We start from the raw sequence: 27,369 nt of genomic DNA on the forward strand, positions 1-27,369 counted from the left end.
TCCTTTAGGTGATGGGTGGTTCAATCACTGGCTCCCACTTAACCCCCAAACCACCACAGTTTTTGCAGTGTATGCATGGGTATACATGTCGCTTAGTCCCGATGGGCAGGTGGCACCTTGCATGGTAGCCTCTTCTATCAGCGAGTGACAGGTATAAAGCAGAACTAGTGGTTATTTCTTCCGTAGTCAATAGCGGAGAAGATCGCTCTTTTCATTGACAGAGGTGACGCTGATAAGCCACGCCTCCTTTGTTTGGTGTGAACACCCTTTTATTGTCCAGCGAGTAAACTGACACAGTAGACGCAACGCGAATATTCGCGCCGCGTTCGGTGTGAACACAGCATCAGGCTCAGGTTGCAGAGGTGCTGCAGGACATCAGACCGCTGGATGGTGCGAGTCTTTAGGATCCTTGGACTGATGCCATCAGGTCTTTCCGCTTTGCCTTGGTGTTCAGTATAGTTATACAGTTACATATGATTAGCATTGTTTAAGCAATATCCTTAATTTACTGCATATTCAAGAAATACCTCTCTACAGAGTTGTTATTATTTGTAGTTTCGGTGTCAATTCCATACTGGATTAAAATTCACTAAATGGGTTAAAATGACATCCTGGTTTGGATTTGAATAGCTACATTACTTAACTTGTTAACTGTCCTACGTAATTTCAAAAAAACATTTTTGGTTGAAAGGGTTACATGTGACTCATAACATCTTACGTAGCCTGTCACCTGTGAAGCCTCAGCGCTTGATTTTTGAGAAAACAATTCTCTTTTTTAAAACATGAACTTAATTATCTCGGCAGCCACAACGTTAAGTAACTTCATTTGAAGTGCTGCAATACTGTAACCCTTGTGAGAACATACATATGGATAAAAAATAAATAAAGCTTCTTTAAGAAAATCGAGGTTTCAACTCTGTTCAGCCTGAAATGAGGAAACGCTTTCAGGCATAATAGTGATGAAAGCCTCAGGTGTTCATAAAAATATCTTACAACTTGTAAGTCTGGTGTTCTGAGACACTTTCTTGATGAAATTTTAAAAAAAACCCTGTTAAATAGAAGTACTTACATAACTCCATGAACTTACTGCAGCGACCGTAACGTTTCGCTAAACCTGTGATGAATTCCTCTTACCAAAGTCAGATTTTAACAACAAACACATCTACGTAACCCTAAGGCTTGTGGGAATCTAACGAAGTAACCCATGTCCTTGTAAACTTCCTATTTCTATCGGTAAAGTCACAAAACGGCCGCAGATTATTTTGAAGGCAGAGGCTTCCCTGAAGGATGTTTCTGCTTCTGGGTCATAGAGCACCAGCAGAAGCTCCTGAAGATTTAAAGCCGCAGTCCGCAGAAGTCCATCAATGTTTTCCCATAAAACAAGTAACTTTTCTATTTTTGAACTGTACAATGTGTTTTTTTATACGGCTCTATGGTTTCCAAATGGCTTTTGGTTAAACAATGCACACCATCTCTGTGGTGAAAGTCATATTCGACCCATCCATCTACCATAACTGGCAATCTATGAAGAGTTTGATTGAAATTTATTTATTTTGTTCCTGGGAATTTATGTGTCCACCACAAAAAAAGATCTTAATTGATGTTCCATCAGTATTATTTCAGTGATGCCTGTACGCAATTTTAACGCATGGCATGCTAGCATCAACCTTACTGCTGTTAAGAGGTCAGAGAGATCAGATCAGAGCAACTTGATCTAATTGATTCAACCTTAGTGTTTAACTGTTGGCTCTGCAACAACTGTCATTTGTCATTGTGGTTGGTTCTCATTCATTCCTCAAAAATGTGTCTACAAAACAAGACAATGGGCATTACAGGAAGTACTGGGACCTGAAAGGGCAGCCATAGAACGCTTAGATTAGGAGCTCGGTAACGTAACCAATTCTGACCCAGGGGAAACTTGTGCTGTGCAGAAGGAAATCGCAATTGCAATTTTATTGACTGCATTCTTTATTAAACAACATGAGTTTGTTTGGATGCAATGTCATCAGATACAGAGCAAAAAAAGTGGCGACTATGTGAGCAAATATTGTGGTTATGGTTGTTTGATATTATGTCACGTTAAGTCACACATATGATCCCATCCTGTTCGGTTACTATGAAATTCTCCACAAATTACCAACAAATGACATACTGTCTGTGCGTTATCTAGTAACTCTAGTTACAGGTAACCTTTGTTCCAAAAAATGGAAGTCACAAAAAAAGTGAGTGCCAGTCAGCATTGCTCTGTGAAAGATATAACAAGACTAAAACTCAAAAAAGGTCACTTTATTTCTCAAGCATATAATATTGTTAACCAAAACAGCAAATCATGCTAATTTCCATATCAAAAAGGAAAGAAAGCTTTCCCCACATACTTTTGTTAGGTAATACTGCGCTCAGTGGGAGGCTCAGAAAACGAGAGTGATGCAACAACAACTGCAGTGTTTTGACTTTGAAAGTAAAACCACCCTGCCACATCTGAGACGTGATGGTGGGAACTCGGTGCGGACAAGAATATCACAAAGAACATTTCACAAGAAATGTTGACGGTGTGGCGGCCACTGCGGTTAGAAGTCGCAATATATGTTACCGGGAGAGAGATGTGTCATTGAGGTCATTGAGGAGTCATGTCTGTATTTGTGACGGACTTGAGAGCAGCTACTGGCCTCATAGACACAGGTCACTGGTCACCATGGTAATGGGGGCGCCAGGGTGAAGGACAGAGGGGATCTTAGTGATGTGCTCATGCTCCGGGGCCTCCGAGATCACATTATTTTACACACAGAATAAATGTCAAATAGCGACTGTAAAATACATGGTAATGTAAAACACAAAATAAGTAAGCCACCCAATGTTCCAAAGAGTGACAATGAAATATTTTTAAAAATCAATCAGCAATTACAAAATCAACATATAAACAAAACATCTGTCTTCATCCTCCTTCCTTTCTGCCCTCTCACCGTCCATCTTTTCTTCTCTACTCCAGGAACTCACTCCTCAGACTCCCCTCGCTGTCTGAGAAGTTAATCAGCTCCTCCACCTCATCACCCTCCTCATTCTCATCTTCCTCCTCCGCCTGGGATGTCTGCGCCTCCCCCTCTTCGGCTCCCTTCTCCCCCAGCTCTAGGTAGCCCTTGGCTGTTTGATTGACTGCCACGCCACTCTTTGTCCCACCTCCCTCTCCTTCAGCTTTCATTTTGACGGGCTGAACCATCAGGATGCCAACATCCAAAATGGGGGTGTCTTCAGGGCTTACTCCCTTCCCCACTTCACAGCCGGTCCGGTCTGCTCTTAGGTTGTGAGCACGAGGATCCAGGGTGACGGTGGACTTACTTGTGCAAAGACCCATGATCAGTGCCTCCTTGGGAGTCTTCAATTGACTGAATGTCTGAGCCTGATTAGCTGCTTTTCGCAAATTTGTTGTCTATAACAAGAGAATGAAGCTATGAAGCAACAATATTAATGTTTATTGCTTGCTTGATTTGTAGTTCAAGGGCAGAGTTTCCTTTTACTTCACTGTTTCGGCTTGTTCAGGCCAAAAGATTCACAAGCTCCGGAAATCCTGGTGAAGATCCCTCATAAACTTTGCACCTTAATGGTTGTTAAAGGTTAGCCAGAGGAAAAGCAAAAAAAAAAATACATTTCCCTCCTGAAGATCACAGTCGCCGACGATTTTGTGGATTCAAAATGACCCCTCTTATTAATGTCAGGAGAGTCACGAGTCCCCTGTTCAGCCAAGATGCTCCCAACCACACTGGTTGAATATGTTCATCTGGTTTGAATGACCATCCCAGCCGAGCTGTCGCAGACAGACTTCTCGATGCTCACCTTCAGTCCAGAGAATGTGTTTCACCTCCTCTGCTTTCTCGATCTATAAATAGAGCCAAACCCATTGAGTATATTATTTTATCCATGGACCTTTCGGAAAATGTGGTTGGTGAAAGTGAAAAGTACTATACTCACCAACTAGCACTGAAGTCCTCTTGAGCAAGCTACTGATCCAGTACTTAGACTTCCACGTGAAACATCATCTGAAAACGTCAGATGAACTTTACTGTAGATAAAATTGACCAAAGTCTGTATAGCCAACGAGGGCCGAGACCTGTTGAAGAAGAGTGTGTGTGCCTTTTCAAGCCGTGTCAACGTTTGAGTTGCTCTGCCGCAGAAGGTTTTAGCAGCCTGCAATTGTTCTCTTTGCCTCAGCTGATCTTTCGAGGGTCCTTGACTTTAACCCGCAGAGCTCTCTGTCTGTTTGTGGCAGGTCCGCAGATATTATTAGTCAACAGTCGACAGACTGTCTGGTTGTTGATCAGCACCAAGGTTCCATGGATAGCTTTCCCATAAACCCAAATTAACCAAACTACTACTAGACAAAATACTTTACTACTCTTACTGGATTGTCTGCTTTGGTTTAAAATGACAGCACAGTCCTTAAAGAACCTGAATTAATATATCCTCATCGAATCACAAAAATGATTCACCATAATACACAAATGACAAGCTTGGATTCGTAATGTAAAGTCTCATATAAGTCTCATATTCATATAACATTTTACATTGGAACCACCTAAATAAGGAATTAAGAACGTTTGAGATTTATTTCCCTGGTTTCCGGCGTGAGAGAGAGTAGCTCATGTTCACAACTATTGATTAAACTTTCCTCGGCCATGGAAATGAACATTAACATAAAATTTACAAATAACATCCATCCATCCATTTTCAACCGCATATCCGGGGTCTGGTCGTGGTGGCAGGAGGCCTAGCAGACCGACCCAGACTTCCCTCTCACCCGCAACACTTTCCAACTCATTCTGTGGGACCCCGAGTCGTTCCCAGTCCAGCCGGGAGATATAATCCTTCCAGAGTGTCCTGAGTCTTTCCAGGTGTCTCCTACCAGTTGGACGTGCCTGGAAAACTTCTAATGGGAGGCGTCCAGCAGGCATCCGGATGAGAAGCTGAACCAGCTCAGCTGACTCCTTTCAGCACAAAGGAGCAGCGACTCGACTCCAAGCTCCCTCCTGATGTCCGAGCTCCTTACTCTATCTCTAAGGCTGAGCCCAGCCACCCTACAGAGGAAGCTCATCTCGGCCGCTTGTATCCGTGACCTCGTTCTTTCGGTCACGACCCAGAGTTCGTGACCATAGGTGAGGGTTGGAACGTAGACGACCAGTAAGTGGAGAGCTTCTCCTTCCGACTCAGCTCCCTCTTCACCAAGATGGACCGGTACAGCGCCTGTTTTACTGCTGCAGCCGCACCGATCCGCCTGCATCTCCCGCTCCACCTTACCCTCACTCGTGAACAAGACCCTCATGTATGTGAACTCCTTCGCTTGAGGTAAGCATTGTGTCCCCACATGAAGGAAGCAATCCACCGGTTTCTGGCAGAACACCTTTGCCGCAGATTTGGAGACGCTGATGAGTAAGGTGAATGCTGGAGGTCACTATCCGAGGGGGCAAACAGGACCACATCTCGAGACCCTCGAACATGAGTTTCTCCATCTAGATATCCTAGATATCCTGTCCATTAAAGTCACAAACAGGACCGGTGAAGGGTTCCTACTGCAGGCGTACAGAGACCGGATGGCCCGTGCCAACCGGTCCAACACCCCATCTCCTGCAGCACCCTGCACAAAACCCCCCGAGGGACCCGGTCGAAAGCCTTCTCCAAGTCCACAAAGCACATGTAGACTGGTTGGGACAACACCCATGACCCCTCCAGTAGTCTTTGAGGGTAAAGAGCTGGTCCACTGGTCCACTGTTCCACGACCGAGACGTAATCCGCACTGCTCCTCTTGAATCCGAGGTTCGACAAGCGGTCGGAGTCTCCTTTCTGTCTGTCATGTGTCTCGTTTCAGATGGCATTTTCTGATGTTTGTTCTTGTAATGTGTTTTTTGTGCACTGAGAACCTTGTCTGTTGTTGTCAGTATGAGTCTGTTGTTGTCTATGGTGACAAATGAATTTCCCCACTGGGGATTAAATAAGTTTTCTATCCATCTATCAAATAGGGAATTACAAAGTACAGTTTTATCATTCTTAATTTGTGGACTAACTCAGACCATAGGAACAAGATGTATGCATTTTGAAAATAGATTGTCTCTTTTTAAGACCAAAAGTAGATTCATTACATTCAAATTTAAAGCATATTTTATTTTTAAGTTTAGCTTCTTTAGTACAACATTTGTAATGTAGTATTAGTGAACATCCATTATCTTAACCGCTTATCCTCATTAGGGTCGCGGAGCGCTGGAGCCGATCCCAGCTGTCAAGGGGCGAAGGCAGAGTTCACCTGGACAAGTCTCCAGTCCATCACAGGACAGACATAGAGACAAACAACCATTCATGCTCACATTCACACCTACGGGCAATTTAGAGTCCAATTGACCTAACCTGCATGTCTTTGGACTGTGGGAGGAAGCCGGAGAACCTGGAGGTAACCCACGCTGACATGAGGAGAACATGCAAACTCCACACAGAAGGACCTGCAGACCAGTATCCGAACCACAGACCCTCTTGCTGTGAAGCGTCAGTGAACATGTGAGTCGTTAAATATGTCGACTTTAAATGTTTTAAATGTATCTTTAAAAAAAAATAAGTGTTAAGACTGATGATTTGTACAGATTTCTTAAAGCCTGCTTGGTTGCATACAAGCTAAATGGGTATTTATTTGACCCGTAATCGATTTAAAACTCAGTTTTAAAAAAAGTCAATCTGAAAACTGAAAACAGGTCTTTATTTCTCAGCTCTGAAAGGCTGACTAACCTAAACTTTAAAAGAGATCTATGTGGCCAGCAACAATATGATGGCTGAGATTATAGCCATCATATTGAGAAAAGCAAGTAGCTTGTCTTATCTCTCTGCCGTGACAAACACTGTAGGTCTCTGTCTATCCACATCTCACTCGATTCTTTCTCTTTATGAGAATCCTTCTCACAAGGAGTGATTGGACTTGTCTACACAACATAAACACAGCTTATCTTCCTAAAGGTCTTTCTATGAGTGTGTTTGCTGCGCTTATGTGGAATCTAAAGATTCCCCTTGTCAGCGATGAAGTAATGCAGCATGGGGAGTTCCAGTGTCGTCACGGTGTTGAGGTAAATCATTAACCAGATAATATGATGAAAGCTGCTTCTATTATTGTAGGACACATTGTTGAGCAATACATAGAAGTTTTACAATTCTAAATATGAATAAATTATACCCCAGGCTCTGATGATGGTAAAACAGGATACCATGGCACTCCAGAAACTATGAGACGACTCAAATGATGGCAATAGTTCGCACTGTGACAGTGAATGTGATGAAATGGCTGCTTTTCAGAGTCGACATGTGCCGCCACTAGAATACAACACAACAGCAGTTGGTGAAATAGTTCTGAAATGCGACGTTGCTTTCATGGTCCACAAATGATCCAGTTTCTTTCGTGTCCCTCACCACAACTGTGTTATGGTAAAAAAAAAGTCAACAAAGCCACATTAAATATCTATGTAGTGTGGAACGTCGGTCTCTTGGTGAAAGTCCTGTTGGTTGGACTCATGCACGCTCCCCCACCAATAGATGTCTTTTTGGATATTATAAAGTATGTTACTAGCTCTGACTGTTAGTCAAATGGATGCATTAAACTTTCCACTGGCATTTCTTTTGTGCTGAGCGACACACACACAAAAACGGCAAATTGTGCTGTGACACAATTTGTCTTTTTTTTTAATGAAGTAGATTTGCCAGTAGATAGCAATTTGTGACTATTTCCCAACCTGCCATGAGACTAAACTGGAAGATATGACGGAGGGAAATCCTGATGGCACCTGACCAACATACAGTTGTGTTCAAAATAATATCAGTCCCACATCACTAGCAAGATAAATCACTGTTTTTGTTAGAATTTCAACTTCTACACTGCAAGTAAGTTTCTAGAAGGTTTAGTAAAGGGATAGAAAACCAACAGACGCACCAGGCATGACCTGCATGCTGCTGATTCTGTGAATCATTTACTGAAAGGGGCGTGTTCAAAAAAATAGCAGTGCCGAGTTCAATTAGTGAGGTTATTGATTATGTGAACAAAATAGGTGTTAAACAGGCGGCCCTTATTTAAGGATCAAGGCAACTGCATGTGCTGGCTGTGCGTTTGTCCTTGAAAAACAGTAAAATGGGTCGTTAAGAGACACTGTTCAGAAGAAGAGCGTTCTTTGATTAAAAAATTAATAAAAGAGAGGAAAATCTATAAAGAAGTGCAGAAAATGACAGGCTGTTCAGCTAAAATTATATCGAACGCTTTAAAATGGCAGCCAAAACCAGAAAGACGAGGAAGAAAAAGGAAAACGACTATTGGAATGAGTGCTGTAGTGGTAAGATTAGAGGTGTGTAAAGGCTGTAAGGCTGTCCTGGCTATATTGCATTATGTTTTCCATTTAAAAAAATCATATACAATCAATGACAGTGAATACATGTGTTTGTAGTTTATTAAACTTAAAGAAAACAGTAAAGGAAGGTAACACAACACAACAAGGCAATTGCTAAATTAAAAACTATCGTACGCTTGTGTTTGACACATTAAAACATTTCTATACGAGCAGTTAAGACGTTTGGATGTGGTCAGAAATGTTCCGAACACATCAGTCATTACTTTGAAAACCGGACGTTGTGTCTCGTGGCTCTTTCTGCTCGTTGGATTTCACGTCAGTGTCAGCTGCAGCTGACAACCCGACTCAGAGAAGACCGGACCCGGCAGGACGCGGGTCGTTACCGGCACCTTCGGGCAAGCGGTCTTCAGACCGGCCCCGTTACCGGCTTCACACCGCCCCTTTTCTTCTCCTCCGCAGAGTTTACAAATTCAAATATGCTTAGATCCAGCGGGAAAGCAAGAAAACAATAACACAAGCACACGATTACAAACGTTATTCCAACAGAAGAATACAAGGCGCATGCAGCTCTGAGGCGCATAAACGCCACTCAGACGTGCGTTTACCCTGCACTACAGCCCTCATTGGAATGGATCGGAGAAGAACCAAAAGGGCAAAGGCTCAGCCGATGATCAGCTCCAGGAGGATCAAAGAAGATCTAATATGGCCTGTGAGTACTGTAACAATCAGACGACGGCTATGTGAAGCCAAGCTACCGGCAAGAAGCCCCCGCAAAGTCCCGTTGTTAGAATAAAGGCATGTGCTGAAGCGGTTACAATATGCCACAGAACACTGGCCTAAAAAGAAATGGCGTAGTATTTTGTGGACGCGCGTAAGATTGTTCTTTTTGGGTCTGGGGGCCACAGACAGTTTGTCAGACATCCTGCAAACACTGAATTCTACATGCCACAGTTACACCGGTGAAGCGTGCGGGTGCAAGCATCCCGATATGGGGATGTTTCTCGTCCTCTGGTGTTGGTCCTATTCATGGCATACCAGGGATTATGGATCAGTTTGAGTACACCAGAATACTCATGTTGCCGTACGCTAAAGAGGAAATGCCCTTTCAATGGATGTTCCGCCAAGACAATGACCCCAAACACAACCAGCAAGCAAGCAAACTCATATCAACACTGCTACTTTTTTAACATTGTATTTCTTGACTTTCTGTAAAATATTATAAAATTCAATTACTTTTTCCAAATATTCTTGCTTTTAAATAGAATGTGTAGTGTCCCCAATGCATTTGTGTCACAATTTACAATTCATACATACAATTTATTAAATACAACTTATTTAAAGAATTTTGAGGATTACTCCCCTTTTTAAACACACTGCTATTACACATAACTGTACAAAGCAAGATGTTGGGAACGGACATCAACGCGTTTGGTTATTATCAAGTATGAAAATTAAATCATTGATATTACCAAAGATATTCATATCAATAGAATTATTAACATATATTAACAATAACCAAAGTGTGAATTAAAGTCTCAAAATTGGTGTTCACTGATGAATGTCAATAGTCAAAGTACTATTTCACATTCCACATATTCCAGCAGTGAATGTTTGAATCCGAGCCCTGACGACAACAACCAGCTGTTGTTACAATAAAATATGAGCGCTGTGAAAGAACAACGTGTTTCCCAGAGTCGTTCTTAGCTTAAGACGCTCTTTCACTAAGAAGGGGCAGATATAGGAGAGAGGAAACACAGGTGTGGGGCAGAAACAATCAGGGGACACGTGGGCGTGGCTGAGGACAGGTGAACAGAATGAAACAATCAGAGGAGACACACACACACACACACACAATCAGGGAGACAGAGGAAACAGACAAACTACAACATAAAACCGGAAACAACTCAACCATGACAGTAATTGTCAATGTACTTTTCATCATCTCATTGTTGCATTTTCACCATTAAAAACAATGTCATGACACATCCTGGTCCCGCCCCCTCACTTATGTCAGGACACATGAGAAATATAGAGCAGATTAGATAACGGCTGAATAAAAACAACCTCCATGTTCATGGCGATTGGTGTTTCTTTGCCGCTGCCCCACACTCACATCGTTCAATATTTTTTTAAATCTTTTGATAACTTTCACCGAAACGGTCTGAAGATCATGTTGTTGGAATATGAAATCAATTGAATTTAAACTATTTCGCCCCGAGCACCCCAAGCCCAGCAGCGCCCATTATGAGACAAGGAAATTATGAAATAAGTCAAGTGACGTTTTCGACAGGATCTACGGAACCACAACGTTGATTAACTTCATTTAAATATTGGAATACAGTGAAGCATTGTGGGAAGAGCTCTATTCCAACAGAAAAAATGTAACTTACCAATAAGTTTATGTAATTACATAAACCCCTTAACCTCACCGTCACTCTCACGCGGCCATAACGTTTCACTAAATTGTTAAAAAATACAATTTACAAAGATTTATTTTTTCCATTTTTAAACCGAACAACACAGTTTTTTTTTACTAAACAGGCCAAAGCATTGCTATATTGTAATTCTGTTTTCTTTTAAAACATGTTTTTACAAAAAAATCTGAAAAAAATATATAAAATAAGCAATATTAGAAGACATTTGGGGTTCATATGACTACTTGAACAGACCTTGAACGCCTCTCCGGCCCAGAGGGGGGGACTCGGAGCTCAGGAGAAATTTGTTGACTCCCCAAAACAATGAAAATAGGCAAAGAATCCAGATATTGAGCAATTAACGAATGTTTGGATATTATGAAAACATGAGGGTGTCTTAAGGAATGCCATGTTGACACATGCTACAAACTAAGTTAAGATAGGCCGAGTAATTTGGACGTTATGTCTATTGACGTATAAAGCCACGCCCCTCAGAAGTGAATTGGTCCTTATCTTCTAAACACAATGAGATATCAACAAGGTTTTGATAACATGTGATGACATTGAACCAATAATCATCTACAAAAAGTATTTTAAGAAATTTGGACCTAGCAGTTTGGGAGAAGTCGGGAAAAAGATATTTTTCACAAAATTAAAAATGGTGGAAAATGTAATTAGGCACATTTTAATGCCGTGATGACTTTTTTGTAGAGCAGACCCAACAGGACGTGTGTGCAAAAATCATAGGGGTAAAAAGCATGGTCTTTTGAACGTAAAAACCTTTCTCAGGGGTGCTATAGAGACGGTTTCTTTCTGTGCAAATAGTGTGTAAATGTTGGTTTTAATGGTTAACTAACCCTGACTGCCATGAGTGTTTGAATGGATGTGAATGGGTGAAGGATGACATGTAGTGTTTAAAGAACTTTGAGTAGTCAGAAGACTAGAAAAGCTCTATACAACAAGTCGGTTGCCCATTTACAAAATTACCAGGTTAGCCCTGCCTCCAGTCCTTATTCTAAGCTAGGGCAAACACGTCCTGACTCCAGCTTTGTGCGAACAAGAAAGAAGAGGTCTAATGGTGAGCAGGCCTGTAGTGAATGCACATGGCGGATGTAGATACATTTCTATTCTCTATTCAGCCCTCCTTCCTGTTACGAAAGAGGATCGTTATTGTCTTGTGCAGCTTTAAATAGCCAACAGGGTCCATGTTCTTAGCAGGAAGGCAGCAATAACAGATGTTGTCTTGCCACCGAGAGCTCCGTTGTGGCAAGTGCATTTGTGTGTACCTTTGTCCCCTATGTCTTTATGTTTATATCCATGTGGGTCCCCCCTCCTTCCTCCTTCTTCCTCCTCTCTCTTTTCCATCCATCTCTCCCTGAGCTCCTGTCTTCCTGCAGGCGGAGACAGAGACAAGGAGAGGCCGTCCACCACAGGTGTGGATAAGGAGGAGTCAGGGCAGCCAAGCCAGTCTGCACTCGAGGATCGTGGGTATCCGTCTTGCAATGAGAAGCCTGGAAATGCAAACTTCCAGTAGGAACCTCCTTTGAAGAGGTAGACAAAGCCTGGAGAAGAGGAATAGATGTTTTCACAAACAACAATCTCCATATTTTTGACATAAACAATATATATTTAGTTTGTTTAATGCACACCAAAAGCAAAGCATTTTTTTTCTGAGAGTAGATTACATACAAAGTCAATGCAGAGACACAAATGGACACTGGTAACACACATTTCCACTAGGCGGCGCCAATGAAGCAAAGAAAATGTGTGTGCCGCTGTGTTGCAAAACCCTCTCAGCATTAAGTCATAACATCCTGCCGTCGTTGAATCAGAAACGATATATAAGTTGATAGTTGCTGTGTGCGACTACAGATAATATTAGGAACCCAGACACAAACGTGTTTAAAGTAAAGCGAGTAAAGTAAAGCAAGTAAAGTAAAGTGAGTAAAGTACTATGAACATTTAAATTCATGTCCTGGTTCAACATCAACTATGTTTAAGTATGTTGAAGTACTTTTATACAAATTCTTTATTCCATCTGTATATTTAATATTTTTCTTTACCGCAAATTTTTAATCTGTTTTATTACCGGTCTACTGTTTATTTATATTACTTTTTTGTAATCTTATTTACTTGTGAGCAGCGCTGCTGTAATACTGAAATTTCCCTACTGTAAAATAAAGCTATTAAAGCTATTAAAGTAAAGCGCTTAAAGTAAAGCGAGTAAAGTAAAGCGAGTCAAGTAAAGTAAGTAAAGTAAAGCAAGTTAAATAAAACGAGTAAAGTAAAGCGAGTGAAGTAGAGCGAGCAAAATAAAGAAAGTAAAGTTTGTAAAGAGTGTAACGCAAAGTTAGTAAAGTAAAGCGAGTGAAACAAAGATAGTAAGTAAAGTTAGTAAAGAGAGTGTAACGTAAAGTTAGTAAAGCGAGTAAAATTAGTAAAGTAAAGCGAGTAAAATAAAGAGAGTAAAGTAAAGCGAGTAAAGTTAGTAAAGTAAAGTTAGTAAAGTAAAGTGAGTAATGCAACACGAAGCTTTGCTTTGCTTTAGGTGTGATTGCAGAAAACAGTGACAGCTGATTCAAAGTGATTCTTCCATCTCATGATTCATCTTCATTCCTTGATCTGAATTATATCTGACATTTTTCACATGTGCTACATCAATTTCCATTGTCAAAAATACTAAATCTCTTTTAAATGTATGATCTGTGTCCACAGAAATTAGCTTCCAGTGGCCAACTGCATATCTAATGTTGCTTTCTAATTACTCAATTATTAAATTACAGAATAATAATAAAGATGTTGCACAACTTTATTATGGGTCCTCTCCTGTCGATAAAACCGCTCTCATGTCAAACCTCTAGTCATGGATGAGTGTAAGGAGTTATAGCAGTTCCTTCCGTGAAGTTCTGTTTGTGTCCCAATGAACGACGTAGGTCATTCACTCATCCTCTTTTATCTCAGTTTAAGTAACTATTAAGAAACATATCTGTCTCTTTAAAATGGTGCACTATGTTCACCCGCTAGTCTCTAACTGTCTGTCAGCTTCCTGCTGCTGAGCAGGTAGTGCACAGAGGCTTTTTCTAGCTTTCTCTCAGAAAAACATTAATTAGAATTAACCAGCCTCCTCCGTGAATCGCCACCTTAACGTGGTGGAGGAGTTTGAGTGGCTCAGTGAACCTGGGAGCTATGTTGTCCGGGGCGTCAGCCCCTGGTAGGGTCTCCCAAGGCAAACAGGCTTCGGGGGAGAGCCCAGACTAAGAGCGGTTCAAAAAACCCTTATGGAAAGCAGCACTAACAGCTTAGTCACCTCGCCCGGACAAGGGAAACCGGGGCACCCTCCTGGAGCCAGACCTGGGAGGCGAGCTCGTCGGCGAGCGTCTGGTGGCCGGGCTTTCGCCCATGGGGCCCGGTCGGGCTTAGCCCGAAAAAACAACATGGTGCCGCAGCCACTCCGTGGACCCACCACCCGCGGAGAGGATCATCGGGGTCGGGTGCAATGCAGACCGGGCGGCAGACCAGGCAGAAGACCTGGGCGAGCCGATCGCCGGCAGCATGGACTAGCTCTAGGGACGTGGAACGTCACCTCGCTAGCGGGGAAAGAGCCGGAGCTGGTGCAGGAGGTGGAGCGGTACCAGCTAGATATAGTTGGGGTCACCTCCACGCACAGCAAGGGCTCTGGAACCAAGCTCCTGGAGAAGGGTTGGACTTTGTCCTTTTCTGGAGTTGCCCAGGGTGAGAGGCGCCGGGCGGGTGTGGGGATACTCACGAGTCCCCGGCTGAGCGCCGCTATGTTGGAGTTTTTTCCGGTGAACGAGAGGGTCGCCTCCCTGCGCCTTCGGGTTGCGGGGAGTAAGGCTCTGACTGTTGTTTGTGCTTATGCACCGAACAGCAGCTCGGAGTATCCGGCCTTCTTGGAGTCGGTTGGAGGGGTCCTGGAGAGGGCACCTCCTGCCGACTCTATAGTTCTCCTGGGAGACTTCAACGGTCACGTGGGTAATGACAGTGAAACTTGGCGGGGGGTGATTGGGAGGAACGGCTTGCCCGATCAGAACCCGAACGGTGTTCTGTTGTTGGACTTCTGTGCTAGCCACGGTTTGGCCATCACAAACACCATGTTTGAGCATAAGGTGGTTCATAAGTGTACTTGGTACCAGAACACCTTAGGCCAAAGATCAATGATCGACTTTGTAATCGTATCATCTGACCTGCGGCCGTATGTCTTGGACACTCGGGTAAAGAGAGGAGCAGAGCTGTCAACTGATCACCACCTGGTGGTGAGTTGGATCAGATGGCGAGGGAGGCGGCTGGAAAGACCTGGCAAGCCCAAACGTGTTGTGAGGGTGAACTGGGAACGTCTAGCTGAGGATCCTGTCCGGAAGGTCTTCAACTCCCACCTCCGGAAGAACTTTTCACGCATCCTGAGGGAGGTTGGGGACATGGAATCCGAGTGGACCTTGTTCAAAGCCTCTATTGTGGAAGCTGCTGTCAAGAGTTGTGGTCGGAAGGTCGTCGGTGCCTGTCGCGGCGGTAACCCGAGAACCCGGCGGTGGACACCGGGGGTGAGGGAAGCCGTCAAGTTGAAGAAGGAGGCCTTTCGGGCCTGGTTGGCCCAGGGGACTCCTGAAGCAGCTGATGGGTACCGGCAGGCCAAGAGGGCTGCAGCTGCGGCGGTAGCGGATGCTAAAACTCGGTCATGGGAAGAGTTCGGGGAGGCCATGGAGAAGGACTTTCGGTTGGCCTCAAAGAGGTTCTGGCAAACCATCCAGCGGATCAGAAAGGGAAAGCAGGGCCTACCCCAGGCTGTTCTCAGCGGGGGAGGGGAACTGCTGACTCGGACTGGGGACATCGTCGGACGGTGGAAAGAGCACTTTGAGGAACTCCTAAACCCGGCCAACATGTCCCCTGGGGAGGGGGCAGTGCCTGAAGACCTTGGGGTGGGTGCACCCATATCCCTGGCAGAGGTCACTAAGGTAGTTAAAGAGCTTCTTGGTGGCAAGGCGCCGGGGGTGGATGAAATCCGCCCTGAGATGCTGAAAGCACTGGACATTGCTGGGCTGTCTTGGCTGACACGCCTTTTCAGTGTCGCATGGGGGTCGGGAACAGTGCCCATGGACTGGCAGACCGGGGTGGTGGTTCCCATTTTCAAGAAGGGGGACCGGAGAGTGTGCTCGAACTATCGTGGTATCACACTACTCAGCCTCCCGGGAAAAGCTTATGCCAGGGTGCTGGAAAGGAGACTCCGACCGCTTGTCGAACCTCGGATTCAAGAGGAGCAGTGCGGATTCCGTCCCGGTCGTGGAACAGTGGACCAGCTCTTTACCCTTGCGGGACTACTGGAGGGGTCTTGGGAGTTTGCCCAACCAGTCTACATGTGCTTTGTGGACTTGGAGAAGGCTTTCGACCGGGTCCCTCGGGGGGTTCTGTGGGGGGTGCTGCAGGAGTACGGGGTGCCGGATCCGTTGGCACGGGCTATTCGGTCTCTATACGCCTGCAGTAGGAGTTGTGTCCGTATCCTCGGTATTAAGTCAGACACGTTCCCGGTGGGTGTTGGCCTCCGCCAGGGCTGCCCTTTATCACCGGTCCTGTTTGTGACCTTCATGGACAGGATTTCTAGGCGCAGCCGGGGGGCGGAGGAAATCCGGTTCGGGGGCCTCGGGATCGCCTCTCTGCTGTTTGCAGATGATGTGGTCCTGTTTGCTTCCTCGGAACGTGACCTCCAGCATTCGCTGGGGCGTTTTGCAGCCGAGTGTGAAGCGGCAGGGATGAGGGTTAGCGCCTCCAAATCCGAGGCCATGGTTCTCTGCCGGAAACCGGTGGATTGCTCCCTTCAGGTGGGGACAACATGCCTGCCCCAAGCGAGGGAGTTCAAGTACCTCGGGGTCTTGTTCACGAGTGAGGGTAAGGTGGAGCGAGAGATCGACAGGCGGATCGGTGCGGCTGCAGCAGTAAAACAGGCGCTGTACCGGTCCGTCTTGGTGAAGAGGGAGCTAAGTCGGAAGGCGAAGCTCTCTATTTACTGGTCGGTCTACGTTCCAACCCTCACCTATGGTCACGAACTCTGGGTCGTGACCGAAAGAACGAGGTCGCGGATACAAGCGGCCGAAATGAGCTTCCTCCGTAGGGTGGCCGGGCTCAGCCTTAGAGATAGGGTAAGGAGCTCGGACATCAGGGGGGAGCTTGGAGTCGAGCCGCTGCTCCTTCGTATCGAAAGGAGTCAGCTGAGGTGGTTCGGGCATCTAATTCGGATGCCTCCTGGACGCCTCCCATTAGAGGTTTTCCAGGCACGTCCAACTGGGAAGAGGCCCCGGGGAAGACCCAGGACACGCTGGAGGGATTATATCTCCCGGCTGGCCTGGGAACGTCTCGGGGTCCCCCAGAACGAGCTGGAAAATGTTGCGGGTGAGAGGGAAGCCTGGGTCGGTCTGCTGGGTGTGCTGCCACCGCGACCCGACCCCGGATAAGCGGCGGAAAATGGATGGATGGATGGAGAATTAACCAGTGTTAAAGCCAGAAAGCTAAACGAGATGAAACTCAAACCTGGCAGGTCATCCGGTCCGACATCAGGCGAGACACATCTAAACTAAAACACAAGCACGATGCTGTCCTCACCATCAATGTCTTTGGTTATGCCACTGACCCCCTCTCTGAGCAGCTGAGTCCATTTGTCTTCTTGATTCTCTCCCTCAGCATCTCCCATGTGCCCCCACATGGGGCCCTGCTCTGCGTCCCAGATCAGGCCCCACCGCTCTGCTGTTTCCTCCTCATCCTCATCTGCTGCAGCTCGACTCACCCCCACCCTGAGCGCAGACAGCGGCTGAGGATAGCCGTCCTGCAGGGTCAGATCCCTGAACAGCCAGAACTGGGAACCTGCAGCAAGACATGACCTGCAGAGGTGAGTGAGTCGGTTTGCTGATTCTCACGACAACCGTCACATATAATTCTATCTGTGAATTACCAATAATATTATTTGGAAAATGTATTGAATTGATCCAGATGGTTTCAAAGAAGCTTAAACTAGTGAACAGCTTTCAATATGAACACAGTTTTGCCGTCAATTTCTTGCTTTGAGTCAGTGAAATGAATGATCTTCTAGTCTTCATTCAGTCTCCTTTGAACTGACTCAGTAGCTGATTCATTCATTTATTCATAACATTCATGCCTTAAGAACATTATTGGATCATACCACTAATAAAGATGATGGCATGATCTGACTGTCTCTCCAGCACAGCGTGAAGCTGAGGAAGATCAGGAGGAAGACCTTTCCACAGCCTCCTGACTGAAGCCCCGTGACCCGATATCAAGCCCCCGCCATTGACTCGCCACATCGTCAGACCTGGAGGACGACACAACGTAAGAGACAGCTTTCACCTTGACAAACTACTTACTAATGGCTTTTTTTCTAATTTGATGCCTCATGAATCAATTTGTGGCGTATTCAGACCTTTGAAGAAGAAAGTCTCTCCTCTGATCATCGCCACGGCGTCAAAACTGGTGTTACAGCGATCAATGGAGGAGCTGAAGGGAGAAAACACACAGCAAGACATACGAAAAGAGCTTCATGCTGTCATCGGGACAGATAAAAACACCTTTAGTCCGTACTTAAGAATGAATATTATCTTAATTAGACGTGACAAGAAAGAAAACAAAAACTGTGACTAAATCTAATATTGTGACTAGAATCTATACTGCAATCTTTTTTATTTTCATTATTTTTTGTTATTTTCACTGGTGGGCAAACAGAAGACAAAATCATCTTTTTGTTGTTGGATTGAATACATTTTTTGATTCTATACACATTTAATGCTGGAATTTTAATTCCTGTTTATGTTTCGCACAATTTGTTGCTGCATTCAAACATTTTACACTTGAATTGTAATTTCTGGTTGTTGGTGTACTTTATGTACTGGTTATTCGTATGCTTCTAATAATAAGTAACAATTCATTGAATTGATATCTTTGTATTTATTTATTATATTTAGTTTTACAAAGCAATGTTTAAGTAAAATCTGATGTTGCCTGACTGAATGATTCCAGTCACCTCCAACCAGAGAGGGATGCATCGTATTATTCATTAAATTATTATTAATATTCATTCATTAAACCCTGGCTGTGGGTCGGTACCCGTTTTGCCAAACGCCAAAATACAGTTATCAGAAATGTGACTGAAAGAGTTGGATTGCGCATTTCTTTACAGTATGGCTCCAAACATCAAATATCTTTTATTATAATACGGGTCGATCAAATCGAGCATTCTGATTGGTTGAGAGTGATTCAGGGCGTAGTTTATTCAGACAATAGAGTACTGTACAGCCTGTCTACATTAACCAGCGTGCGCACTCAAAATAACAGCTAGATTTCAATTGTGCGACCGTTAGTCGTCATTTCCAGCTTGACGTTTACCAAACGTGTAGCGGGGTTTCTCTTGCGTCTGTACTTTTATAATAATAAAATAACTCGCAGCTCCGTTAGCTAAGACAAGGCAGCAACCACTTTATTCTTTTATTCTTTATTCACTCCAACAAATCCTCCTCTCTTTCCGTTTCCCCTCCACAATAAAAGCCCTAGCTGTTTACGTACACACTAGAATAGCTTACTCATGTTTCGTGTAAACTTTCATATTTTGGGGGGAACTTTTGATGAGAATGTCAGCGGCGAATAATGTGTTAGTGGTCCCTGTTCCTGCTGTCCAGTCCCACCTTGATACGGCTTAGGATCAGGAGAGCAGACTAGTTAACGCTCTGAGAGACTAGTTAACGCTCTGAGAGACTAGTTAACGTTTTGAGAGACTAGTTAACGCTCTGAGAGACTAGTTAATGCTCTGAGAGCAGACTAGTTAACGCTCTGAGAGACTAGTTAATGCTCTGAGAGACTAGTTAACGCTCTGAGAGACTAGTTAATGCTCTGAGAGACTAGTTAACGCTCTGAGAGACTAGTTAACGCTCTGAGAGCAGACTAGTTAACGCTCTGAGAGACTAGTTAATGCTCTGAGAGACTAGTTAACGCTCTGAGAGCAGACTAGTTAACGCTCTGAGAGACTAGTTAACACTGAGGGCAGACTAGTTAATGCTCTGAGAGACTAGTTAACACTCTGAGAGCAGACTAGTTAACGCTCTGAGAGACTAGTTAACGCTCTGAGGGCAGACTAGTTAACGCTCTGAGAGACTAGTTAACGCTCTGAGAGCAGACTAGTTAACGCTCTGAGAGACTAGTTAACACTCTGGGAGCAGACTAGTTAACGCTCTGAGAGACTAGTTAACGCTCTGAGAGACTAGTTGATGCTCTGAGAGACTAGTTAACGCTCTGAGAGCAGACTAGTTAACGCTCTGAGAGACTAGTTAACACTGAGGGCAGACTAGTTAATGCTCTGAGAGACTAGTTAACACTCTGAGAGCAGACTAGTTAACGCTCTGAGAGACTAGTTAACGCTCTGAGGGCAGACTAGTTAATGCTCTGAGAGACTATCTAACGCTCTGAGAGCAGACTAGTTAACGCTCTAAGAGACTAGTTAACACTCTGAGAGCAGACTAGTTAATGCTCTGAGAGACTAGTTAACGCTCTGAGAGACTAGTTGATGCTCTGAGAGACTAGTTAACACTCTGAGAGCAGACTAGTTAACGCTCTGACAGACTAGTTAACACTCTGAGAGCAGACTAGTTAACGCTGTGAAAGCAGACTAGTTAACGCTCTGAGAGACTAGTTAATGCTATGAGAGACTAGTTAACACTCTGAGAGCAGACTAGTTAACGCTGTGAAAGCAGACTAGTTAACGCTCTGAGAGACTAGTTAATGCTATGAGAGACTAGTTAACTAGTTAAGCAGCAAGAGCACATATCTTCATCGGTGGCTGGGTGTCATCCTCCACCCTGCTTTCAACCGGCCTGGTCGTCAGTTTTATAGTCCCGTATGTGCGTATGTATTTTCTCTACGCTACTGAAATGCGATACACAACTTTTGATGTCTACAACTATGTTGGGTTGAAAGACAGCTTACTAATACTGTTTATAATGTCGCTGGTAACCGTATTATAAAAGTTGTCTTTTTAGTCGTACCCATATCTATGATGATGGTGCTGGCCTTTGTGGCGCAGCTGAGGCTCTGGGGCAAGGCGAGGAGCATCAGTGGCCAGCAGCTGGTTCCTTTGACCTAGATCCAAAAATAGATTTACGTCTTATAGAAATGAAGTAGCTTTACACTTTTAAAATGGTGAAGCAATAACTAGTGTTTGTTGTTGTTTGTTGTTTTTGCTAATAGGCAATTAAGGATTTCTATAAATATCCTAATCTGCTTCTCACTGATCAATAAATTAAATTGTAAAAAGATGTCATAATGATCTATAATCCAAGCCCTAGGAAGCGAGACAAATTTTAAAGATAACTTTACTAAGTAGTCAAATAGCGGCATTACAATTTCCAAGCCTATCATGTGATACCATTGGGCCCAGAAATACGTTTTCCTACTGGGAAAGAGACGTTTGTGGCTCAACATATTTTCTTTTTTAGGTGAATCAACTTCCCAGGAGCACACTTGAATAGATCTCAAATCAATCATTTGGTTGTAAAGTAAATGCACGAATAACTGAAGGCAGAATTTTCCTTCTTGTGAATGAGGCTAAGAACAAGGCTGGACCAACGGGCTGGAGGCGGAGTTAAAGGAAAGACTTGAAGAATTGCCAACACTGGGTCGAAATGTCATTTATTCTTGTTGGTTTCTCCAACGTTACCTACCCCAACTTTAAGTTATAGTAATAATAGTATAAGGTCCTCTCTTTAGTAATAGTATAAGGTCTTCTTTCTCTTACAATCTTGTAATTTGGTTTTGTAATATACGCCTCCTCATATGCCTATCATGACCATGATTAATCATCATATGACCAAAAATAATCTTTACACCCTGTAATGGTTTCTTATGACCGTTGGCAATGAGAATGAGACGTCCTCTTCCAGCCCATGTTTATTGCCCGCTCGAACTAAACACACAAACAGCCTGACGTGCACACACTGAACCCCCGTTATGAATATAAACAGTATTAGTGCGCGGCACTATATCCTACACACCATAAATTGTCACAGTGGAAATTTTGACTTTATTAATACAGAAATGTCCATTTTTCTGTGACCTAAAGGCTTACCGTAGAGCTGGGTTATGTGCTCCAGATCCTGAGGCCCCAGGTGGTAGTGCAGAGGGTCTCCTGCAGGACCCTGATAGTACGGCCTCATCACTGAGTGGCGAGATGAGGAGTGGGCGAGGCCCAGTGAATGGCCGAACTCATGGACGAGCACTGTGAACAGGTCAGTACCCTTAGAGGCTGGGGAGGAACAAAGGAGAAGAAAAGGACAGATACAGAAACCCATGAGCACATTTAATGGTGCAGGTGTGTGCAGTTCTAATATCCAATTGTATCTTTGGTTTGGGTCGGGGTGCTGGTGATGGGGGCAATGTCTGATTGTGCCCGAAGCCCTGCTAGCAATTAAAAGATGCAGTGTGCATTACACTCCACAGGATGGAGCTACTGGACAAAACACAATGACAGCGGTGCGTTTCTTAGAATCTGCAGTAAAGACAACAAATGTAAAGTTTTGAGTCATCTGAATGTACGTTGTAAATGTCATGGCAACTGATCTATTACATCATTAAGGCTGAGTCGCACCAACAAGGATTAAATTAATCCTGGTTTAGAGTTAATCTAGAGTTAGTAAATCTAGGTTTAAACTGTTTTTTATTGAATCAGACATGTGTTTCACGTCTTCATTTTAACCCTGGATTAGTTAAACTAGTTTAAACAAGGGTTAAAACAGGATTAGTTTATATTCAATGTCTGCCAAGATGGATTCCAACGAAATGTAAACAAATTTACAAAGTATGTTTAACAAATACGGAACTAAATAACCCCAAATTATGCCATCTTTTTCCTAAACTAACCCTGTAGCATAAAATCACAAAGCTACGAGGAGCTGGAGAAGTGTTGGCATGGCAACGCTCCTCTCACTTTCATGATGGTAGAGTATAAAGAGTCTGGTCAGAGCCTGAACAATGTCACCATGTCTTAACATAGTTCCACCTGGCTGCCTGAAGGTCCAGTCCTCCTCTGCGTCCAGATGAACTCCTCCTGCCCGGGCCGCGTCGGAGGGGAAGAAAGCATGGCCGACTGCACCTCCTGCCCCATCGAAGGGATAGCCATCACCGTGGTAACCATGGAGGAAGTCTACCTGTAGGTCAGCTGACTGTGAGCTTCCCACCTGAGGAGAGTGGGCAATAGAAAGTATGTCTGACGGTTATCCAGACTCCATAGGATCCCTCCGTAGGGGACTACATTGAGCGTGAAAGAATGACGCAGCATCCGTTAAATGTACTGACTTCATGGAGCTCCAAGGGGGTCGGCTCCGCCCACACTCTCAAAGCATAAAAGACCAGTGAGCGGATTGTTTCCCGAGACAGATGAGAAGAGGAGGGGTATGAACGCAACCTAAGAATGTAAGAGACAGACAGAGGAATGGACCGTAGCCAGGTACAGGTCAATGTGGGTCCATTAAACAAAAACGTTTGGGTATACTCGATAGCTCGAATAGTTTTGACCTAAATACTCCAGTACCAAGTAGTATAAAAACAGTCAAACTATACCTGCATTTAATCCGTTTTTCTGCCTATATCTAGAAAAGATATACTGCAGCAGCCCACACTGTGTATGAATGTGTTGGACACAGTTGGCAGTTCAGTGTGTAGCGATGTCACGAACATGTTCAAGGTGTGGCTGCACCACACTCCTGAAAGAAACTCTGCGTACTGGAGGGCAGTTACGCAACTGAATGCTTCCATTCAGAAGACGGCTATTGAGGGAAAAAGTAATCAATAGCGTCGCCTTCTCTATTGGTTTGGTATCACTCTAAAGGTACTGGTAATGACTCTGTATTGTCCATTTTCAAACAATAACCAGCCCTAGCAAACAATGAACCCTTCTAATTAAATATACAACATTCTCAGGTTTGTTCCAGTTTACCAGATCATAATTTGGTGTAAACTACAATAACGTAATCTCGTCCAACCTCCAGTTAATATTCCTGTGTGTCCACATGGAGATGGCCCTTTTCCTTTTCCTTTTCCTCGCGTTGCTCCCTTCTTGGTTGGCCGTTGATTTGGATGCGTTGTCCTGGTCGGGTAGCGAGCAGCGTGGACTGTTCATCAACGCCATTGTCTCCTCATCTGAATACAGCAAAGCACAGGGGAACCAGAGCAGACTCAACGAGTCAAGAAGGATTAGCCTGAATATGAGCATGTTTGATTTTCAAAGCAAAGCACACAGCTCTTCACAGCCACTGTCTGAAGCCCTACCTACAGCTCCAGTGTCATTGAGGCCTGCAAACCTCTGCATGGTCTTGACAGCGTTAGTAACAGCTGTCCAGGCCTGCAGCTGACCAGTGGAGGAGTCTGAGGGTGGGAGGTAGCCATATCTTATCAACCAGTCCTATGAGTAGGGAAAAGCAAGTCAATGGCATACAATGGCTTGTGGTAGACCTGAGGAAACATCAGACATGTGCTTTCTAAGGTTAGTCAACTAGAGGCACGTGACTAAAGTAGATTATCAACGCATGTAATCAAGCCAGACATTACATTTCTTTTCCACCTTAATGAAGTATTATATTGATGTATTTGTGGACATCAGGGATGCATGGACATACTGATATTTGCCTGAAGATGAAACAAATAGGTTGTTCTCATTCAAACATTTTAAATATATATAAATCCAACAAAATAAATGAAGGACTAGAGCACTATGGTCTTAATAGCATGATATGATTTACATCAATTCACATATTAGCATGCAATCTTGGCATGCATGTTTTTACACTGTTGTCTTCACATGGACCCTTTGTGTTTGACTAATGATGCCTCCCCTTGTTGATATAAATGGGAGGGACTAATTAATAGAAAGCACCTCTTTGTATGATGCTGTTCAACAGCACCGCAAACCACAGCCTCCTGAATGATCCCAAAGTTTAGTCCACGTCTCTCTACACTGAACATTGTAACCTTCATGAAGGGAGGATTGTTGGCTGCTTTTTCCACAATAGCTAAAGATCATACACATTTTTATAAATATGGACAGTCGATCACTCTCCGGGACTGCGAGTGTTACTTCAGTTTTAGAAAGTTAACACAACATATTTATATTTGAGGTGTAACTTTATTCTACAACTCTGAGGTGATTCCTGTGAGGGTCCTTTCTTTTGTTTTCCTCCTGCTGAATAAGAGTGACCATGTATGCTTTGATCAGCAGATAACTTGTTCTTCTAGTCGGCTCTAAAAGCATCGTGTGAAATACAGGAAATTAATTGACACCTCTCTAAAATCTTTAAAAAATGTCTGCCACTTGTAATTGTCACAAACATATATTTAAAAAGCATAGACTGTGTCTACTACTTTGTCTAGCAGTAGGCTATTCATTTATATATTACTTTCATTATGAAACGTTTCTTTAGAAAGAGGATGTGGCACAGAGAGAGAGGCATTTGTCCTGAGTGGACTCTGTTGCAGGGCAGAGTTGTTGTGCAGCCTTGTTGTTAACAATATTCACTCTTGTGATGTGTGTGCATCGTGTGTTAAGGGTGTTAGTTAATTGCCTTGACTTGTATCCATAAAATAGTCTATATTGAGTGCAATGATCACTTTTAGTAACATCATCCGAATCCAGACTCACGATCCAATCGTATGAGTCAGTCGCCTTCTACTCGTGTTGCATCTGCTAGTGCTGATTAATATGAAGGCAGTTTGTGTTCTTCAAAGGAGTTGATACAAATAAGATAATGTGTCTTGAGGTGAATCACATGTGGCTGTAACCGATGTATTTTAACATGTACAGTCCCCGCCCCCTATAAATGTTCATGAACAAATGTTCTTTTACCACAAGCTGGGCGGCCTCGTCCTCTGTGGGCGTCACTGGTGTAGAGGAGGGCGTGGGGGTTGTGCCAGCTGAGGAAGCATTTCGCATCCATCCAAAGCACAGGCACAGCAAAATAATCCACATCTTCATCTTGGCTGCATAATCTTTTTCTTAAATTAATTAATCAGAAATCGTCAACACTGTTCGGATATTCAATGGAGAGTGGGATGATTTTCCATTCCCTAGAGTAAAATAATAAAAACTGGAAACAAATTGCAATTGTCAGCATATAGCAATACAAATGGCATTATCTAAAAGAAGGCATGAAGATTAAGGATTGAACCTGTAATAAGTGTAAAATTAGTATCCTTCATTTGAATTTGTGTTTGTGTCTTTCTGATGTAGTTTTAATTGTCTCTAACAACTCCTGATATCAATATCTATCTCTTTATGCTGCAGTGTGTTCACTAGCTATAGTCTCTAAGGGCGGATGCCCATCTAGTGTCTTTAATGGCAGCTTTTTATCAAAAAAAGTCCAGAGACAGAGACAGCAGCGTCTGGGTCCAGATCCGGACCGCGATGCGCCTGCTGGTGACCCCTATCCTATGCTCTGACCTCAAGGTTCCATGCTCTGACCTCAAGGTTCTATGATCTGACCTCAAGGTTCCATGCTCTGACCTCGAGGTTCTATGATCTGACCTCAAGGTTCTATGCGTTGACCTCAAGGTTCTATGTGTTGACCTCAAGGTTCTATGATCTGACCTCAAGGTTCTATGATCTGACCTCAAGGTTCCATGCTCTGACCTCGAGGTTCTATGATCTGACCTCAAGGTTCCATGCTCTGACCTCGAGGTTCTATGATCTGACCTCAAGGTTCTATGCGTTGACCTCAAGGTTCTATGTGTTGACCTCAAGGTTCTATGTGTTGACCTCAAGGTTCTATTCTCTGACCTCAAGGTTCTATGCTCTGACCTTAAGGTTTTATGATTTGATCATAAGGTTCTATGCTTTGATCTCGAGGTTCTATGTGTTGACCTCAAGGTTCTATGTGTTGACCTCAAGGTTCTATGTGTTGACCTCAAGGTTCTATGTGTTGACCTCAAGGTTCTATTCTCTGACCTCAAGGTTCTATGCTCTGACCTTAAGGTTTTATGATCTGATCACAAGGTTCTATGCTCTGATCTCGAGGTTCTATGATTTAATCTCCAGGTCATATGCGCTATCCAATGCTCAGGATAGACAGACACAACCAAAGCAAGCTTCCACTCCCTTTTCTATTGTGACAAGAAAAAGGGGTAAAGTGTAGCGGTGGGAGTCACCAGAGGTCCCACGATACGATGTTATCACAATGCTTGAGTCACAAGACGTGTTAGCACAATAATGTGATATTAAGGCCGGTCCGTGAAAATATTGTATGAGACGAAACCGGTTTGTGGCGCAAATTAGGTTGGAGACCGCTGCTCTAGACAATCAGTCTGTGCTTCAGCTAGTCTAACCGAAGGGAACTCAAGTCCCCCTCTTTGTTGTAAGCTGTGGTGTGGTCTGCTGTGGTCTGCTGTGGTGTGGTCTGCTGTGGTGTGGTCTGCTGTGGTCTGCTGTAGTGTGGTCTGCTGTGGTGTGGTCTACTGTGGTCTGCTGTGGTGTGGTCTGCTGTGGTCTGCTGTAGTGTGGTCTGCTGTGGTGTGGTCTGCTGTGGTATGGTCTGCTGTGGTCTGCTGTGGTC

At 43.9% G+C, this 27,369-nt stretch overlaps 1 protein-coding gene and 1 long non-coding RNA gene across 2 annotated transcripts; both read right to left on the bottom strand.

The window, feature by feature from the left end:
* Window positions 1-2,271: 2,271 nt before the first annotated feature.
* Window positions 2,272-4,133, bottom strand: LOC137794817 (uncharacterized). Its single transcript, XR_011078354.1, has 2 exons — window positions 3,964-4,133; window positions 2,272-3,871 (listed from the first exon to the last, which is right to left on the bottom strand). It is a non-coding gene; the product is annotated as an uncharacterized lncRNA (long non-coding RNA).
* Window positions 4,134-10,906: 6,773 nt separating this feature from the next.
* On the bottom strand, window positions 10,907-25,802 carry mmp17b (matrix metallopeptidase 17b). Its single transcript, XM_068595445.1, has 11 exons — window positions 25,668-25,802; window positions 24,098-24,230; window positions 23,812-23,968; window positions 23,126-23,234; window positions 22,830-23,007; window positions 21,900-22,076; window positions 20,821-20,914; window positions 18,213-18,286; window positions 17,955-18,104; window positions 17,381-17,638; window positions 10,907-12,333 (listed from the first exon to the last, which is right to left on the bottom strand). Exons 1-11 carry the CDS (start codon window positions 25,794-25,796, stop codon window positions 11,957-11,959), a joined length of 1,836 nt encoding a protein of 611 aa, XP_068451546.1. The 5' UTR covers window positions 25,797-25,802; the 3' UTR covers window positions 10,907-11,956.
* Window positions 25,803-27,369: the final 1,567 nt, after the last annotated feature.

This window comes from Clinocottus analis, unplaced genomic scaffold (assembly GCF_023055335.1).
Source record: "Clinocottus analis isolate CAN_PGR_092001 unplaced genomic scaffold, fCliAna1.0.p SCAF_10, whole genome shotgun sequence".
NCBI lineage: Eukaryota > Metazoa > Chordata > Actinopteri > Perciformes > Cottidae > Clinocottus > Clinocottus analis.

What these genes read in the sequence shown, in the direction of transcription:
- mmp17b (XM_068595445.1), bottom strand. Translation starts at nt 25,796, where the DNA reads ATGAAGATGTGGATTATTTTGCTGTGCCTGTGCTTTGGATGGATGCGA. An exon ending in CACAGGAATATTAACTGGAG is followed by an intron (nt 23,235 to 23,811) that starts GTTGGACGAGAT and finishes TTACATTCTTAG; the next exon opens with GTTGCGTTCATACCCCTCCT. An exon ending in CATAACCAAAGACATTGATG is followed by an intron (nt 12,334 to 17,380) that starts GTGAGGACAGCA and finishes CCTCTTCTCCAG; the next exon opens with GCTTTGTCTACCTCTTCAAA.